Genomic DNA, 20908 nt, shown 5'->3' with positions numbered 1-20908 from the left:
CTCATTGGCTTGGTAATTTCGAATTGTCTGGCCTTAAGTAGTAAAACTAAATTGTCGACGGCCAACTGATAACCAACGCGGCAGACAGGCAGAAAGAAGCTTTTAAACTAAAAGTGGCTGAAAAACCGACAGTGGCAAGTTATCAGTGTTATCACATTTTTCAGGACTTACCAATGAAAAATTAATTTATTTACATTTTGGACAATGGTATAAAAATCTCATTAAAATGTTACATTATAGGTAGTTAATGTAACATTAACACTAAAAAATCAGCTGGGCCGATGGTAAGCGAAAAAATTGAGTTAGATGTTGACTAAAATCTTGATTAAATAGTATTGCCAAACGAACATTATTGAATGAGTTATAACTGTGATAAGATCTCGGCACAGGAAATTAAATGAATACACTCTGAACCTTGCCGTTTCCAATTACACAGTTGACTATTGAACTGTGTTAATGATGACGGCTGATTATGTTTCAACAAGTAAACGCTAGTGTTGAAGTTATACCTACATAGCAATACCCGAAAACATACAATGAGAGTTCATACCACTATATTACGTGAAATGAGCCAGAATGGCGCCCCTTCTGTCTGAATCGTATTTTCGTGGCGCCGTCGCCGTCTGGGAAATCTAAATTCTGGCAGGGGTTGTTGCGACCTATGTCATCGTATAAAAAATTGCGTCTGCATGCTACATAACAAGTAATTATATTAAACAAAGGCGAAATTGCTAGTTTTAATTAAATTTTTGTGTACATTTCATGCAAATTTGTACGCTACATGGATGCACCACTCTAACTTATAATACCTGCTACGCTTGTTTAAAATATGCAAAACGGGTTTCCTTGAAATTTTATAAACAAAAGCCAAGTCAAATATTTACACTGAATAAACCCAGTCGATCTAGTCTAATAATAAAATGTAGCGTTCTTTTTAAAATTTGTTCAGGAAAACAGTTGTGATGCAACTGTACCTAACCTACCATGATTGATGAATGGCGATCGTTAATTATCTACATTAACAAACGTACAATCAGTTAAATATGAATTGCTGGCATTGTCATACAGTAATATTCGGGTCATGGACCCAAAACAGTTGTAGTAAAGCACAAAAAGCCAGTCTGACGAGCACTTCCGTGACTAACAACACAGTCATTATTGATTTAATGAATTTTTTAGAAATGCTAATGATAATGACATTGTTCCGATTGTTCAAATGCCATTTTTGTGTACATTGAAGTATAGATTTTAACCGAATTTATTTAAGAGTATTTTTTTGTGAAATTGGGATTAAAATTCTACTAGCTAAAGAAGGTATAACAATTTTTTCCTTTTTTTTCTATGATAGAACGATATACTTATAGTATTATACGTCAAATTGCAGCTTCTTTTCATGTTTAAAGGCCCCTGTCATATTAAATATTTGTTAGTAACTTAGTAGTACAATTTATTTAAATACTAATGTCTTTATTAAAATAAAAAATACCATTAATTAATTCAAAATACACCCTATGATTTTCATAGGAGTATTACAAAAAAAAAGTGGAAAGTTTGTGATACAATCCTTAGCACAGTTTTTTAACAAAAACGACCAATTATTGAAAAAAATGGGTTTGAATTCAACACGGTTTGAGTGGTTAGTTTAGAGTCTTGCCGCTAGGAGCGCGACTATATTTAAACTTGAGGACCAATCATCCGAAAGAGTGAATGCTGAAACTGGTAGATTTGGGAATTATACAATTATTAACATTTCTAGTCCGTGTTCATACTATTGTATGTATTACAACTACAGATTATTTTTAAAGTATATATATTTTGCGTTGAACAACATTTTAACAACACTGTAGAATCTTAATCTAATAGAAAAGTGAATGATTCAGTGGCTATTTTGAACTGAGTGCTTGTCAAAAAAAGCTGCCTGCTGTAAGAAAGCAATTTAGTTTTTTCAATTATGTCGTATTTAATTTTCTTTGATGAGCTTACGTCATGATGACAATTTAGCTGTCATTCCGAGATTTCTAGTCATCTTTAATTAATATAAAGGATATTCATTATGTTAGAGGCATAAATCAGCATGTGGCTAATCTTTAACATGTGAACACATTATTTTAATGTAACGATGAATGATTTATTACAACTTTCTACAATTATCGGACTTAATAGAGAGAAATACAATAGTTTTCTCCTTTGCGCCTTTGTTTAATAAATATGTAACAAAACGTCCAGATCCACACATGAAAAAGGAAATTTAATAATATCAATAAGAAACTCAAACACCCATTATTCTGTCACTTCAAGTTTTATAAATGTACGAAAAATATTGAATAAAATTCAGTCAACCTTGATTCTTGACAGACAAGTTAATCTGGTCATGCTGTGCAACACGGTTCTCAGAGATTAGTGCCGGAACCGACCAACCAAAAGATAACGATAAAAAAAAATCTAAAAAATGTGGAACTTAAAAGTTATTGATGCTTCGTAAAAATGTACTTTCACCATATGGTCCGAAAAGGGAAAGGGACAATGTGTGTATTATTATCACGGTCGCTTACCTAATGGGGAGACAGCAGGGTGCAATAGAATATAATTTCGACAGGTGGTAGACATGCTTCCAACTCTTAAATAAAGCAAGGGTGAAACAAAAGTTCTCCAATAGAAACTTTAAAACCATGTTAAATATTGCAAAAATTAAAAAAGCGACGTTATATCTGTAACTGAAATCTTGCCTACATGTATTTTTCAACTCGTCTCGCCTGCAGTGGGGTCTGATGTCACGAAATTACCTCCTGCACCCTACTATATGGTCCTGCGTGACCATGTGATGAAAATATATAGCCCCCCCTGCTGTGCGGTCTTCCGGTGGCTGACCTTGTGATGAAAATGTATATGCCCAGCACTTCAAGAACCAAAGCAACAAAATGTGACATTTTGTTGAAAGAACTGCACTAAGCTAAGATTTCTCTTTGTTTACGTCCTGCCCGCAAGACAAAGGAACTTTAATTTTATTTTAAGGAAAAGTAAAACAAGAGTTTGTCCTTTTTATTTTACGAGGATGAAGAAAAATAACTACGAAAATCAAGATTAAATGAGTACGAGTGAAAAAAAATTACTTGATATTCAAGCTTACTTTAATTTTGAAGTTTAGGAGGGAAGTGGCAGGTTGAAAGATCAGAGAACTCGAGAAAATATTAGAAATGTTAGACAGATTGGAGCAGACCATCAATACGACATTTACTACAGCAAATAGAATTCTCGTATGAAACTTGTCGAGCAATATTGCGAAAAGATTTAGCCCTGAATCCTTATCAATTAACATGTTGGTGGTTTTTGGACACACTTGATGATCGGCTGTTTTTTCCAGACGAAGCCTTGTTTCATTTGGCACTATATTCATTCTTAAAATATGAGAATATGGAGCACAGAAAATCCACATGTGTATGTTAAACTACCCTTCACCCTCAAAAAAATAGTGTTTGAGCTGCAATTAATCAACGACGGATAACAGATATAAAACATATTGTCCCACTCAAATTTTTTTTTGAGTCACCTTGTATAATCAATTTAAAAAAATATGAATTCATTGATAAACCATAGCTATTGATTCTTTAATATTGTGCATAATTTAGACTTATTCGGTTAAATTTGACGTCATCGATTTATAAATTTTTATTAAATGATGCTGACGGGATTTCCAAAGCATTCGGTTTCAAAGTTAAATTTCAGAATGCTGTTATGCAATTTTGATTTTTTTTTCCAAAAATCTGCATGTCTAGAGTAACAACTCCTGGATTCGTAAGTCGCACACGTAGGAATACAGTATTTTATAACATTTAAACAACATTTATTCGGCAAAATTGTAAGATTACGTCATTAACTTTTAGGGGGAGGGGGCGTAAACGGTTAAATGTTGATTAACGATTTACCATGCCATAATCTTCACACGTTTGCAGAATTTTAGAGCATTCCATTTTGTAATTTCAAAGTTAAATTTTAAAATATTGTTACAAAATTTTTATTTTTTCCCTAAAAACTGGATGCTTATTATTATTATTATTATTATTAGTTTTGCGTTCGGGCAGAGGCCTAGCCTGTTATGCCCGCGCTACCTAGCTACCTAACTAACAAACAAATCCAATTAATTTTAACCATTATAATTATCAAATTTAATTTTGAAATTTGTCACTGTATCAGCTTCAACAATACTGGCTGGTAAGGCGTTCCACGTCTCGAAAACTCTATTGGAAATAAAATGTTGCCTCACTGTGGAGCGGAATTTATCCTTCACTAGTTTAAAACAATGCCCTCTAGTTCTACTAAGTGTATTGAGGGGAAACAAATGCCTGATGGGCGATTGCGGATCTTTAAGCGCCCGAAAAGTTAAAATTAGGTCACCTCTCTTACGCCGATTGGAAAGCGTTGGAAGACCCATCATTGCAAGTCTGTCAGCATACTGCGGCCGAATTCTACCAAATGGAATTCTTGTGGCCCTTCTTTGCACAGATTCTAATAACTCTATATCCCGTTGAAGACTTATGGTAAAAACTCAACACGGGTTCATAAACTACAAGTGAAGGATTATGTTATTTTATAAAATTTAAATAACATTTAGAATTGTAAAAATTGGAAATGAGTTTTAGCATCTACATGATATTCTTAATATACATACAAAGTTTGACAACAATCGGTACGATAGTTGCGGAGATTATCTGTCCAATAAAAATCGACACAGAGGCGGACAGACGACAGGCAGCAGACAAACAGACGCAAACGAGACACCTATTTTTTCGTATTCTAGGTGTCATGAAATCGAAAAAACATGAAAGTGCCCAGTCAGCCAATTGACTCGATTACAATACTTCCTTAGCTTACGCTCTGCAAGTAAAAACATTAAAAAAATTGTGACGTTATACTATTGCATAGCAACGGATAACAGCTGACTATAGTAGAAAAAGAAATCTTTAGGGCTGTTTTTGTTTTTTACCTTTATTGTTCTATTATACAACATACTTACAACCTTACTACATATATTTTAATTCTTCTGTACTTTATCGTTTCAATTACTATTCCTTTATTATCATTATTTTTTTAGCTTTTGTAAATATAAATTTTATGTACCAAAGGATAAGCTTTTATTTTTTTATTAATTACGCCCATTGTGTTCGTCTAATTTCTCTACAAATCTGAAAAATAGGTAAACTATAATTGGTGTTACACTGTATAAAATTATTAGTTTTAACTACTTCCAAAAGATAATAAACTAGAAGTATAACATTAGTATTTAGTGAGTTTTTAAACAAATTACTACACAGGGTAAGCACATTTTACATTTTTATATTTATTTCTTATTACAAAAAATGGTGATGTTAGACGTAACTTCGAAGTAGACCTGTGATCTCTATTATACGAAACTAGCTTTTCGCCCGTGGCTTCGCTCGCGTAGACGATTCATAGTGTTGAAGAGCATTATTATCAACCTTCAAGTAAAAAATGTGTTGAAGGACATTAATATAATTTCCAGTAAAAATCGACATAAAAAATGTTTGCTCATAAAAATTTTGTCACCCCCTTTCATCTTCTTAAGGATGGAATCTCGAAATAATCTGAAATACGTGTTACATTATTTGTGTAGAAGAGTATTAATACCCTACCAAGTTCCCCGTAAAAATTTAAAGGAGAAATATTTTTCCCAGACAAACTTCGCAACCACTTTTCACCCCCTTAGGGGTTCAATCTCAGAAAATGCTTAAATACGTGCTTCATTATTTGCACTGAAGAGCATTCATACCAAGTTTCACGTAACATTGTTTACCTCCTTAGGGGTTGAATCTCGGAAAATGTTTACATACCTGTTTCATTAAATATTTGTCTCGAAGAGCATTAATACCAATTTTCCGGTAAAAATTTAAATATACAATAGAAATACTTTCCCGTACAACCTTAGGCTCCACATTTCAACCCCTTTGGGGTTGAATTTTAGAAAATGCTTAAAGATGGATTTCATTATTTTTGTTGAAGAACATTAATACGAAGTTTCACGTAAAAATTTCAATTTCTAGCAGAAATATTACTGTTCCTACACAAACTTAGCCGCCCAAACTTGGACACCACTTTTTACCCCTTTAGGGGTCAAATCTCCGAAAATGCTTAAATATGTGTTTCGTTATTTGTATTGAAGAGAATTGAAATGTACCAGGTTTCACGTAACGATGTAAATTTACAGTAGACATATTGGTCCTATACAAATTTTATCACCGCTTTTTAACCCCCTTAGGGGATGAATTTCGAGAAATCCCTTCTTAAACGATGCCTCCAGTATAAAATGAACATTCTCTTCAAATTTCAACTTTCTAGCATTAGCGGTTTGGGCTGGGCGTTGATAGGTCAGTCGGGACATTGCCTTTTATACAGGATGTCCCCGGATTGAGTTCACAAGAGGAAAAAAAACTGTATTTTCTATTTTACAAAAAAATGCATAGGAATAACATGTTTTGCTTAATTCAAAACGAATAAATCCGAAATTAAAATTTTAATATTATCAGGCTCTGTCCTTAAAATCGAAAAAAACTAAAAATAACGAAGAACTTAGAAATATGAAAAAATTAATTTTAAGAGTACAGACCAGGAATATTGAAGTTTTAATTGCAGATTTATTGGTTTTGAATTAAGCAAAAAATGTTATTCCTACGTCATTTTTTTGTAAAATAGAAAATACAGTTTTTTTTTCCTCTTGTGAACTCAATCCGGGGACATACTGTATATAAAGATTAAATGAAATTAAATGACTTTATATTCATTATTAGTTATTAATTATCTTTAGGAAAATTATATCCTGAAGATAGGGTGAGTGTAGAATTGAGAAAAAAAGAATGCATTACGTATTGCTGCACTCAGAAGTTGTGGAAAATGTGACAAAAACGAAAAACTGACACAACTAGTGTTTCTTTTTTAACAGATCCTGAAACAGTTATTCGCAATTTGATGGTTTATAGGCGATTTTTGGTTTCCCCATACTTCTAAATTTATTTCAATGCTGGCGGTAAGGTTTAAGGCAAATTTTGTGAGGAATGATCGTCAACGTAAACTCCCAGCCTTAATATTTGCAGCGCATTACTCCGCAGTGCCTCGTATTATGACAATGCGTATTTTTATACAAAAAACGATCAATATACACTAATTGTTTTCATGTAGTGACGTACTTCGAATATTTTAAATAGAGCTAGAACTTAAATATACTTTTCGGTCATTTTTATTTGAATTGCTGAAACGGTAGTATGAAAATCTTGCAAAAGAATGTTTCCAAGAAATAAATTGAATGTGCGACTATGAAGGATTTAGACATAAAAGAATTCAACGTTTCATGCTCATTCACTATTACCGCATTCATTAAATAAGCAAAAAGTACATGCGTCCAAAGGTATTTTTAATCCATGTTACAAGAGGCTGATCCTGGATTAACAATCAAGTAGATTCCAGAGACAATGTAACTGCAACTGGATCAGCTAACAAAGATTTACCGCATCTCCACCTCATCGTCAAGGGCTCAATATTATCATAAACTTTGATGAGCTACATCCCAAATGAAACAAGTATACACAAATTAGTCTTATTTTAAATTAATAGATTTTTTACTATCATTTTTACACAAAAAATGGTGATTTCTTTAAAAAAGTATCATAACCGAAGTCAAACACATGTATCTACTTCAGTGATTTTGGTAATGAATATTTCTCTAATAATAAAGTCCAGCTTTAAAATTATTATATATTTCAGCTGAGTAACAAGAAAATATCACTGTAGCCATTAAAGAATGGTGAGTAAATAACTATGTATAAATACAATGTTTAACAGCAGCCCGTATTAAACATAAATAAATGTATCTTGAAGATTACAACTACATATGTATTGTAATAAATTAAAAAAGGAAAGTTCAAATTGTTACCTTATTCAGAATGGTCAAGTAGTTATGTGTATCATTTTAACTATGCACAACACTTTCACACGAAGAAAATTTATTAAGCGAATCCCATATAAAAAAACGAAAGTACCTAAGAATGTATTATCTCACTTAAGCAATCAAACTAATTTAAAACTAGATTGTACCTGTACAGAAGTTAAATGAAATATTTAGTATAGATAGAGAATCTACAAAGTCTATTTACGGAAAGTTATTTATTTCCGGCGAAACCGGAAGTACATATAATATAACTAAGTTGTGAGTTCCTAAAAAGTTTTTTTTAATACATTTTTATTGCGTAATTATTTTTTTTACAGGTAATAGATAGCATAGAAATAATTTGACCGATCAATTGAGGTGAAACACCCTCTAGGTATTGGCAGCATAATAGTTTAGTAAAAAAGTAGACTAACTGGTAAACAGAATTGTCTAATATGCGTAAATAATGATGGACTATTACCGTCAATGACATTAGTTGCAACTTATTTTTCCTCGAACTCATTTCTGCAAAACGAAATAATCATCTTGTAACGTTCCACATTTTTTTCTTCAACTCGATTAACCTTTGCCGCTTCAACTTTGCCGGCCGAGCAATGAAATCTCTTATTAATGGTTGGTAAATTACATTACATCACAGCTGCCAAAGATATTTAACATAGGCGACCTTAATCCCTCGACGGAAACAGATTAGTAACATTGATTGCTTTCGTCATAGTTTTAAATGTCGTTGATGTAATTGCGATCGAGAAATGGTGATGTGATGTCATGAAGCTATAAAAAGGTATGTTTACTTACCACATCATCTTTCGAATCGTTCTCGGCAAAAATATTCGATAGAACTGGAGGATGTGTCTCGGGTAAGATGCGAACGAACTCCACTCCGACTCCTTGCTGAAATAAAACAAAATATTTAGACAAACGCTACAAATTTTAATTATCAGTTTTAACAATTATTTTACGCTTTTTTAGTAACTTACTACCGACTAATGAGATCGAGCAGTTAGGAAATGTTTACATATTTCAGTTTGGCCATGCAGTTAGAGTGAACAATAGAAATGCCAAGAAAATATTTTGGCAAAGTTTCATCTGTTCTACTAAATGTTACATAAAACTGTCTAGGTAGCTGCCCCAGAAACAATATCAGCAAACAGCCAAGTTCAAACTGTAAACTTTTTCGTATTATTTTTATATTCTACTCCTCTGTGTATATATTTAATTTAGGTTAGTTTTGTAATATCAGTTCAACTAAATCTGCTGTTGAATTTAGCAGATCCTCATAATGCATATATTTTTTTTTGAATTGTGGGTAGACTTTTTTATAAAGATGGAAATTAAGCAATGATTTTTTTTCAATGTAACCACATTTCTATTGCAGTTGAAATTGAAAAGATCTTTGTTGTCATAATATTTAGATAGGTATTTCAAGATGGTTTGTATACTCTAGGTACATCACGTGAAATTAACGCAACACACATTCAATGTTTGATACTTGCATTTTTCCACTTTTTAATCATTCAGCACAGAAACAATCTATTAAAAGGACAAAGTTATGTAGCCAGAGCTTCTTTCCCAAAAATGGATTTAATAATTTTAATCAATCCCTAAGCCATATTTTGAACAAGTATTGCAATAATTTCCCAAATAAATCGTATAATTTGATGGTCAAATTTTTTTTTATAGTGTTGGTGTTTAAAGTACAGGTTGTTCAGCCACATTTAAGATTACTTGACAATAATTTGAGATGACGTCGTGGGGATTCTGGAGGGGATGAATAAATTATCCATATCCATATATGTATGCACCTGAGATGCTTTCGCTCTTGGAGATAGGAGTTATGACATTTGTTCCATTTCGTGCGCAGCTGGTGTAGTTTAATTAGCTTGCAAAAATACCATGCCATAAAAGGAGTGCATTAAAAAATACATTTTACTGATTGAGGTTAAATCTGATGTCATCGTTATTAACGCATATAAAAGTCAGAATTTGCTCTTAAGGTGTTGAACAGACAAGTTTTGCCGCGCATTCCAAACATTGCAGAACCGGTTGTAATTAATTTAAAGTATGTTAAACGTTAATGCGAAGTATAAATAATTATTATTATTTGTTAATAAATATTATAAAAAACTTGGCATGCATCCATTTGTACTAGAATTTCAATGGGTAAATCTCATTTAGAAGATACAATAAAGTTAGCCTAGGAATGTCATACAAGACACTACAATTTTTTTTGTTTAAACAACAAAACTGAATTATAATTAATTAAATTTATATTCATAATTTTATCAAAACTGGTTATCATAAACCAGTTAGTGTTTTTTTTATAAGACTCAAGAATTCAAATAAGCCGCCATATTATCCATAATTGCTGCTGTTAATGAGTATGTCATTAAAAATATAGCACACTATAATATGAAATATTTCCAACTTTCTCAGTTTATTGATAAACAAGAACACATTTAGATTGACTCTGAGTTGTTAATGGTACTCGAATGGCCAGACATTGATGATCTGAAAATGGATTGCGTAAACAAAGTGTCGTAAGAATCTAAATTTGTTAATATCGGTTTTTATTTTACAAGAAATCAACTTCAGGATTTTACGATCAGAAACGTTGAATGAGTAAATGAAAAAAATTATGAAAGAGATGTGGGAGCAAAAACGATGAAGTAATACACAAAATTCAGAAAAAAATATTTAAAAAGGTGGCACCCCGGCACTATGAATTACTTCATACTTATTTATTAAAAGTAACGGAAACATTTAAATCATGAATACTTTGTCAGTTTAAATCGTTTCTCTACCAAAAAGGTTTTCAAGTTCAATAAGTAAATCAATTAACCTTTGTGGTGAGAAAATGCGTACCGATAGTAGTAGCGTATTTATGTAAATGTTTATTAAATCGCAACAAATGTACAACCTGAGCATCATCACACATTGAACATTAAACAATGACACTAGTCAGTAGTCACTAGGTCAAGTTTTGGAATGAATGAAAACGCTAAGAAGACGATATTCTTGATAATATGTAATAAGACAAAAACATCCTTTGTTAATGTGTTTGCTTGAATATTTTTCGTATATGTCTAGGTGAAAATCGTAGGACTAATTAATTATTATTATTTATCCCTACCAAGAGATCGATCTATTGAAAAGAGACCTTGAGATCTTATACTGATTGTGCTCAAGAGGCGTGGAAATTGCCATGTTAATGATTTAAGGTGGATTAAGCGAAAACTAAATTAAGCCATCGAACAGAAGTTATCGACAACATAATTTGATAACAATGTAAAGAGTTAATACGTGTTCTACTATTTAATCTGTTTATAGTTTTGGCTTCTGAACTAGTCGTTAGTTACATATACAACTTAATTAATTATGAATTATATATTCTTACTTTTAAAAACACGCATTTAGATTACTTAACGAGAATAAATGAAAGTATGTTGCGTTGGTGGGAAAGATTACAGTACATTTAAGGTCAATTAAACTAAAAGCACCGATATTATTTAAACAGCAGCTTGCATTTCATTGTTGGATGATTAATTCCGTAATTGAGACATATTTGTCCACTGCGGTCACGCTTGTAAACATTACCTTAAAAATTCAGTAAGTTGAATTTGAATTGCACTGTAAAAAAATAGCACAGTAATAATGACAAACTTCCATATTTTTAAAAGATTACTAATAGATTAACAAAAATGTGAATCAGACGTACCATTGTTATTATTTAATAGCACACCAGTAGCATACCAATAACACATCGAAATAAATTGGTTCTGGCATATGATGAAGAAACACACCTATTATGCATGTACATATTATTAAATGCATTGTGTCCTCGAAGGTGCAACTTATCATCACCACACCAACAAAAATTACCAGCTGTGGTTAAAAGCACCATTGTTGCATTCGTTGCATAATTTTTTTTCATTTAATTAAGAAATTAGAAGAAATTAAGTTCGCTTCAACCACAACGCGAGCTATCTCGCAGAGATCTTTAATTAATAGATATTATTATTGAGGCACCTAACCATGACAATGTTATCAACATATAATGTTACGTTTTTTAAACAAATATTCATCCGGGGTCGTTCCACGGAAGTAAATATGTACCGGACGCTATAATATCCAAATAATGAAAGCAAATTTGTCTGACTTATATTTAGTAGGGGTATTAGACTCATTTCAACTTAAGAATAATTTATACCTTGAAAAGTCAATATACCTACTCGATAATGTCTGTGTCGACTTTTACAAAATATGAGAATTTTTCTAATCAACATATTAGACTGGTGGACTACAAGAATTTTAACACGAAGTTACATAATTCTACATGAAAACATAGATTAAACAATAGCATGCAACACTAAACTCTATTCCTACACCGTGTGATATCACGCCCTGCTACCAGGGCCAAACACAGTTTTCAGATTCACGTAAATATTGGAAAATGTGTCTGCAAAACATTAGAAGCGCGCTACAGTTTATTTCCAACCAGTTCTGGAATAATGGAACTATACATTATTGGTAATTTAGGAACCTAAAAATTCATCCAAAATACTCGTATCGTAGAAAGTTCTTAAGCTCACATCACATAAAACAACGGTTTACGAGTCTTTAATGTTCATTTAGAAAGTTAAGCTGTTTTCATTATTGAGATAAGTACCAATTGAGCATTTTTAGTACTTCAGCGTAAAATTGTTATTAGCCCTATGAAAATTGTGCATTAAGAGTTTTGCTGTTTTTATACAAAAATAAATAAATATCAATCTTTCAAACATATTGAAACAACTCTTATTTAAAGCAAAAGCAAAATCGTATCAATTTTTCAATAACATATTAATCGTGTAGTGGATGCTCAATTTCATACTGTTTTTGCCATTCGTTCATAAAGGAAGACCAGTCTTATTTTCTATTCTGTTCCTGTTTCGCAGAAGATACGCAGAAGGATCAATAAAGTACAAAAGCTGTCTCCTTTTATAGATTTTAGTAAAGGACACACGTTATGAGTTCCGCAGGTTCTAAGGAGAAATAATCTGCAATCCAGAAGGTTTGACGTGGTTATTTTTGGGAGTGCCACACTTACGGCCTATTTACTCAAAATACATTAAGCAACAAAATTAAATATTTTAAGCAACAAGTATCAAATCTATTGGGTTTAATTTATTGATGCATCAGTAGGTTTCAGAAGTCTTGCACTCATCCAATACTGTCACATCAATGATTCTACTTCTAATTTTGTAGTTGCTGCTGTACATTTTTTTAAAGTCAGTTCTTCTTGAAAATATGCACTACAATTTTTTTATGTATTTTTGTATTGTATATTATTTTAAGTGTAAATTTATTTTGTAAATCAGAACACAATACATATTAATATTATCAATCATTAATGTTAATAATAAAACTTCAAAAATCATGAAGTTGTATATAAAATGACCATCACACATATTAAAGTGTATCTATTCGAAGCCACGTTCATCTTGAATAAATTTGAAAGTATAAATTATTAGATGAAGGGTAAACCATGAAAAATGAATTTCGTGCCAAACAGATGTAAAATTAGAAGGAGTGTAACACAACGATGACGTAAGCGATGAGGTAAGCTTTCAATACCAAACAAAACTATAGTCCACCTTTTGTTTAGTTTCAGCTGAGCAGACACAGGTGGGTGTTTCATCGTCCTCGCTATTTATAGGCAAAATTATGCAACTAGTGCAAAAATGTAGTTTTATCAAGCGCTGATTTTTTTCATGGATAAAACCGGCGCACACCGGAAAAATGCATCAAATGAAAATACACACACGCAAAAAATTAAGAAAAATTTATTAACACTAAAATAAATTATGGCACAGTTTTTTATATTGTAGGTATAACACGTTTGCACATATTGGGACAAACAAATTTGCTTTTTAAATTTAAAAATAAACTAAGGATTCATCTTTTTCCAGTTATGATTTATTTGGCAAGTTTTACACAGTTTGGTAAGTTTTAACGATTTGAATATGAGTAACTTCATGCAATTCTAAGGCAATTTGAAGCATAGTTAATTTCACTCAAAATCTTATTATTACAGAGCCTTTTGTTCTAGACTTAAACTATTTTAATCACACTATGTTTCGAAATGGCTTTTTATAGGTTTTTGACATTTGGATGTAATCGTATTCGTAAGCAAAAAAACCCGATATACCTATCACATTTAAAGATAAACGCCATTTGGTAATTAATTATTATCATTAATACGTAACTTATTTTCTTTAATTTAAACTAATCTATATTTTATTGTTTTTCACCATAGTATTAACAATGATCAAATAAAATTTATTTTTAATGGAGTATTATATATTAGCACCGACCGAAAAAACAAGTTTTAATTCTTGTCAAATTCACGCGGTACGAATAACTATTTAAGAAATAAGTTTAACTTGAAGCTAACCAAAATCATATTTTATATCAACTTTAGTTCAATAAACAACTGTGTAAAACTGTTTTCATTATTTTAAGACTGGTGTACATACTATTTATGAGATTTTTAAGGAATCAGTAAAAATAAACATGTGTCTTCAAAAGGGCATTAATCGACTTATTCCATTCGTAGAAATATATGTTTATATTAAGCTAATTGGTCTAGTTATGCCTCCAACTCGTAGGTTATTGTCACTAAAAAAATTGCTCATTAAGTATAATTCCGTATAGGCTCGTATTCTTGATTATGTGCTACTAAAAGTTTAAATAATCGTGTTTCCTGATCAGAAATGACAAACATTCGTGAAAATACACTGAATTTTAAAGAAACTGGTTTTTATACTGTCCTGATTTATTCATGATTTATTTATTAACGTGCGTAGGTTGGACGGCACCTGAATTTGCATACATTAATACAATTACATATAATACTCTTGTATACAAAGTGGCTAAAAAATATGAAAGCAGTTCTAAACAAAAACAAAAAAGTAATTAAAAGAACTTTCGATGGAATTAAATACTGTTTCAGACAAGTTACCTTATAAAAACAAAGCTGAACATTTTAAGTTGATCTTGACAAAATTACTACTTTTTGGTGAATAGTAACCGAACTCCTTTTATATATTTTTAAATAAATAAAGAAACTTAGTTGTTCTTAAAAAACATTTTACTTCTGTCAGGGTTTCGGTAATTTTTATTTTTTATGTATACAGGTTTATTTTATACTTCTTCCACACTTTTCTTCTAGTCCTTAAAATAAAAAAATGACATTTTCTCCCTTTTTACTCTAAATAAAAGAATTGTTTTTATTTTTATAAGTGAAAATGTACGAACTTAAAACTTGGAAACTTACGAAAAAAATTGCATATAATTTTATGTAAATTTCACCTAATAAACTCAGTTTCAGTTTAATTTATGCAAACATAATAATTAAACAAATTAATAACGCAATATATCCTGTAATGTAAATGTGTTTACCCTGTATACTGTGCTCTGCAACCACATATCGCTACCAAATACCATGTTACGTTTACAGTGAAACTATTCGGAAGCGTTCAATACTGTGTTTCTAGATAATTATTAAATTATGAATTCCGATTCCGACATCGAATCGTCAATGCCAAAAGACAAAAGTTTATTCCAGTTTTAACAAAAGAGTTTTTACGTTATTTTTAGAATTATGTGTAGCATCAGAATGAATGTTCAAAAATTAGCAACGACACCAGACTCATTAGTTTTAAAAATCAATATAACCATAAAGAACACAACTCATTTAAGAGTAAACATATTTAAAAAAATAAAAATTCGCTTTAAAGAAGGTTTAAGAAATCGTGATGGTTAATTCTTTAAACGATGTTCAGGTTACAGTTTCAATTTTTTCACTTTTATTTCTTAAATGTGCATATAAAAAATTATATCGTTAATAATAACTAACAAGCTATAAAAATATCATTATGTATACATCTCCAATACTGAACTTATTACATGCTTGTGTTGTAAAATTTCAACGAAATTTAACGCTATATAAAATATACAGTGTTGTTTTCAGGTCACCCCCCCCCTTCTCTATAATTTTGGCATCGCTGCAGGTACAATTTTAAAATTTAAACATGTGGATAAGAAAATCAATTGAGGATGATCACCGTCAAAGTGAACTTCCCTCGCCCATAAAGTACAGTCAAACAAATACGGCTTCTTAGAAAAATGATAAATTTAATTTTTTTAATGATTAACCCTATAATACAAAATAAAGATATGAGTGGACTGTTATGATATGCGAAAGTTTCAAGTGAGTTCCCGTAACAAAATTTTGTGATGATATCATCAACATTTTATCACGTATCAGTATGAATTGGTGCAGTGTAGCACTAATAATAACAGTACTGTTTACTCACATTGGGGGGAAAATACGGTGACCTATTCTTGATTTGGTAAATAAATATTAAAAACTATGAATCCATTGATAAACCATAAGTAAGGTGTCATAATATTTTGCGTATTTTAGATTGAATTTATTTAGCAAAATTTCGAGATGACGTAATTTTTTTTGGGGGGGTAAAAATTTCAATAAGTTTCATACTAAGATTACTTTAAATGGGAATAAAATTTTATGACATCATTAGGATTATTTGGTTACTAATGTAGAATCGGCTTTTCGCATTACGATCCTTGTAAAATTGTAAGTCATGGCGCGTGCCTACAGAATTTCCTGTGTTGGCCCAAGCAGTTCGTAAAATTTTATTAGTACCTATATATTTAAGTGATCTTACAATACTACTGCAAATCTTGGAGATGACGTCACCCGACTGGTGGTGGAGATGTTTCAACAATTTTTAGTTAGTATTTTACATCTACACGATATTTCTAACACACATATAAAATTTGACAACAATTGATGCAGTGGTTGCGGAATAATAAAAACTGACCCAGACAACAGACAGACAGACGAGCGGAAACGGAATTTCGTACTCTAACGTCGAAAAAATTTGAAAGCAGCGATTCATCCAATGGAGCCTATTAACTTACCCCCAGGAAGTGAAAAGCAACTAGATATCAATTTTATCAATTTAAGGTTATGATTAAAAAGAAACAAAGAAAGAAGTTCGTGATGACAACGACTAAACGGCATGTTTTTATTGTAAAAATTAGTAAAAGAAGCAAATTTAAAACGACGAAGATTACGCCACTGACTGACACGTGTTTCTGACAAGGTCAACAAAGAATTTCATAATTTCAAAATTACTATACTTGATGTACTGCCAACTTTATTTAGAATTTTTACAGCCATAAATAAATAAAAGAAATAAAGAATAGGTACAAAATTTAAAATGTAGAGGGTCGAGTGAGCCATCTTTTGAACTTATTTCATTCGGTACATGACACAAAAGTTTGAAAAGAAAACATTGACTCAAGGAAAGAAAATAAACAATATTTTACCGCTTGACAAAATCGGTATGTTAATAGGACGACCTTTATTATGTTCAAAATGTGATTGTAAAATAAATATATATCGCATAAAAAGTTCTCTAGTAACCCATGAAACTTATAACAATGATATTGGCATTGCAGATATTTGACAGTTACTTGACCGTAACTGTCAAATCGAAAAGGAACACGTGGAATAATTTTTTAATATTAAATTTCAAAGCTTACCAGAGGACCTTTTGTTGATCATATGGTAGATACTTTGTAAAAAGCTAAAAAAAATTCTCATCCACATGTTTTGAACTTCAAAGCTCTACCTGCAAGGGTTCCAAAGTTAGTTAGAGAGGGGGGGACGGCTCACTATAGAGCACTATATGCAGGCTGCCCCAAATAAAATCCCACAGCCTTATATATCTTAAAAACTGAAAGAAATGTTGAAATTCTGTAAATTCCATTTCTTTTAGCTTGAAAGGGGAAGCTTAATTTAGTACACTGCGAATACGAAGCATATTTGGCGTCGGCGCCGCGACTTAAACTTATATAAATTGATATTGATTATTGATTATTAATCATTAAATTATGACTACTTACAATTATGTAAGTGTTTATTTCATTTTGAGTTATAAAAAAATAAATTAATAAATGTATATTAAAAAAATGACTTGAGTGAAGCAAAGAACTGTCACTTGACAACTATTAAAAGTCATAGAAAAAGAGATCATTTAAAGCATATATTCGAACTGTCCTCGACACAAAACTTATTTATTCACAACTTGTCACGTTTAATAGAGTATCACACGTTAAATGGGTACAAACATTCTTAATTAAATTTTTATATATAATAGTTTATCTGTTTCACCACAAAAAAATCTAAGAGGCGTTAAATCTGGACTGCGAGCTGGCCATAGACTCTCTATTACTGATTCCATTTTCATCATAATTTAAATTTTCGACAGACAAGAAAAAAATATTGTTGTAGTTCAATATTTCTGATGCTAAAAGTTAAGAGTACTAGGTAATTTGTAATGTATTAAATTAAGTTTCTCCCGTCAAGCTGAAAACAATTACGTTTAAAGAATTTCAAAATTGTGCAGTTGCACTTTCATTTACACAAAGTTTTAATCTTAACTCTGCCTAGTATTAAATAATGTCAAGGAATTTACAAGAAAACGCCAGTTTCTTTCGTCGTTTTGACATGGAACGCCTGTGGAACATCATCTGAAGCAACTTAAGTGTTGACATTTCAACATATATACAACTCAAAGGATTTTTGTAGCGAAAATCAATAGGTTTTAAAAGCAAGAAAGCAAAAGTTCCAACATCGGAACACACTTAAGTAATTTCTGGTAGCAGATGATGAAATTTTTTTACATAATTTTGAAAACGAAATTTATATCTATTTTTATAAACATTTCAAATTACCTCCTGTTCTAACGTTTCTCTTTTAAACTATGAGATGTAAAATTAATTAACTACCACAAATATTGTAGACTGTACGTTGAACAACATATGAGTATCGAGTTAATCGATCTGTCTGCCCAAGGCAATTACCCTGTATGTAAATATGCTGAGCCGGCTCTTGTCAAAATGATAGCCAATTCTTACAACTTGTAAAACTAGAAACATCACTCTACTGCAGCCAACACTTTCGTACAAAAACATTTCCAACCACATGGCCACACAATTAAAAAGTGAAACAAAAATCTTAATTGGTCACTCACCTCTTCAACAGTCTTCTTGCTGTGCTCGTTCATGGATTGGAGCCACACGGAGAGGAGTTCGTTGACGATGACCAGATCATTGTACAACCACTGGAACACGTCATTAACCCACAAAACACAAACGTTGTCCGGTCCTGTACACTGGGGTGCAGGCACGTATTTGACTTTCCTGACCTCGGGCGTGGGACTCTGCCTCGTCAGCCTCTTCCGCACCGGCGGCGTCGGAGGGACGTAACCGCCGCCGCCTTTGCCGCCACCCCCGCTCTTCGGGGCACTAACAACAGTCTTCTTCACAGCTTTCGTATCAACCGTATCAACACTAACTTCAGCAGCTTTGACCGGTTCGACTTTCGTTTTCGTTTCGTTCGATTTCGCTATAAATCTAGCGTAGATGATCTTCCCCAGCCACAGCACGAACAAAGCGGCGAGGATCCAGCCGAAGACGAACATTGCTAAGGTATCCATGGTAGTATCACCTGTTCCGTCGAATGTGCAGATAAGGTCTTCAACGGCTTCCGCTAAATCGCCCATGTCACAGCCATAGTTCCACTCGCACTACTCCTTTTCCCATTCAACCTGTAAACGTTGGGTTCAGTCAGTTCTGCATTTTCCTCTTTCGAGTGGTCGAGACGCGAATACACTAAAAATAAGCTCTCCCAGATCTATACTTATAAATATAACTCTGCTCCAGTTTTTAGCTATGCACGTATGGGCTCGTATTTACTTGTCCTGCATTGCACAGATGACTCAAATGGTTGTCATGTGTGCTTTCACTCGTGGACATTAACCTTTTTTCCGAAAACGGTAACTCTTTTTCGGTTTGGCGGATCAATAAGGTTACAAGGGAAAGGAAAGGTACCGAGAATCTAAACGCGCAAGTCTTTATTGTGAAATAACGTTATGCAAGATAATAACATACGGAGTGAAATTATAACGAGGATATTTTTGAATAGGCACTAAAGCTCTGCTAGTTATTCTTTAGAAACTGCAGTATCATTTACGCTTTAGTATGATTAATCGGAAATGACAGTCATAACTCTTGATTAATTATAAATAAACTTTTGAATCTATTTCAGTGTGAAAAATTTAACTCAAAACTTGAAATATATCAACATACTAATGATATAATAGATAATAAGTATACTCAAGCTCAGCATATGAAAGAAAAGTATTGTTTATGTATCTTTGTAACGGTCACATTTAAATACACTTCACCTGTGCACTATTCAAAAGTATTTCGACACAATCTGTTACTAAAACTCCGTTGCATCTACATTTAAATTGACAATTTAAAATTTTTCTTTAGTATTTCGTGAGAGTAAGCTAACGAATCTCCACTTTTCTGTTTTCTCGACATTTCATAACAACCTCTAGTGTACGAAAAAAGTGATCTCCCATTTCTGTTTGTCTGTCTGTTGTCTGTTCGATTTTTATTAGGCAGATAATCTCCGCCGTAACTCCGGACCGATTGTTGTCAAATTTTATATCTACTATATATACATACTAGGAATATCATCTACATGGTAAAACGCTAACCAAGAGTTGGTTGAACATTCCCACCAACAATGGGATGACGTCACCTCGAAAATTTACAATAGTAATTTTTTTAAATTTTACAAAATAAGATACTCCTGCACTTGTGGTGTATGAATCTGTGTTGTCACCCTGAACATCCAGATTTTTGTAAAAAAAAAAACAAAATTTTGCAATTTAAGCTTGATACCGCAACGCCGAATGCTCTGAAATCTTGCTAACGTTTTAATGTTATCGTAATCATAGTAAATTGTTAATCAAAATTTATTCGTTTATCCTCTCCCAAAAAAAAAATGACTTCATCTCAAAATTT

At 32.0% G+C, this 20908-nt stretch overlaps 1 protein-coding gene across 6 annotated transcripts in view; it reads right to left on the bottom strand.

The window, feature by feature from the left end:
- LOC135128100 (uncharacterized) overlaps positions 1-20908 on the bottom strand; it is a 58730-nt gene that overhangs the window by 26119 nt on the left and 11703 nt on the right. For 5 of the 6 annotated variants that reach the window (XM_064054940.1, XM_064054942.1, XM_064054938.1 and 2 more), the window contains exons 2-3: positions 19063-19638; positions 8750-8845 (exon numbers count right to left, since the gene is read on the bottom strand). In XM_064054940.1, the coding sequence (XP_063911010.1) occupies positions 8750-8845; positions 19063-19593 (627 nt within the window). In that variant the 5' untranslated portion in view covers positions 19594-19638. Of the gene's footprint in view, positions 1-8749; positions 8846-19062; positions 19694-20908 lie in introns of those variants that run through there. The other variant, XM_064054939.1, reaches the window with a different exon arrangement.

The sequence above is a fragment of the Zophobas morio genome, unplaced genomic scaffold (genome assembly GCF_036711695.1).
Source record: "Zophobas morio isolate AGI-343-1 ecotype UQ-CSIRO unplaced genomic scaffold, CSIRO_AGI_Zmor_V1 ptg000012l, whole genome shotgun sequence".
Classification (NCBI taxonomy): Eukaryota; Metazoa; Arthropoda; class Insecta; order Coleoptera; family Tenebrionidae; genus Zophobas; species Zophobas morio.
This window is presented reverse-complemented; position numbering and strand designations above follow the sequence as displayed.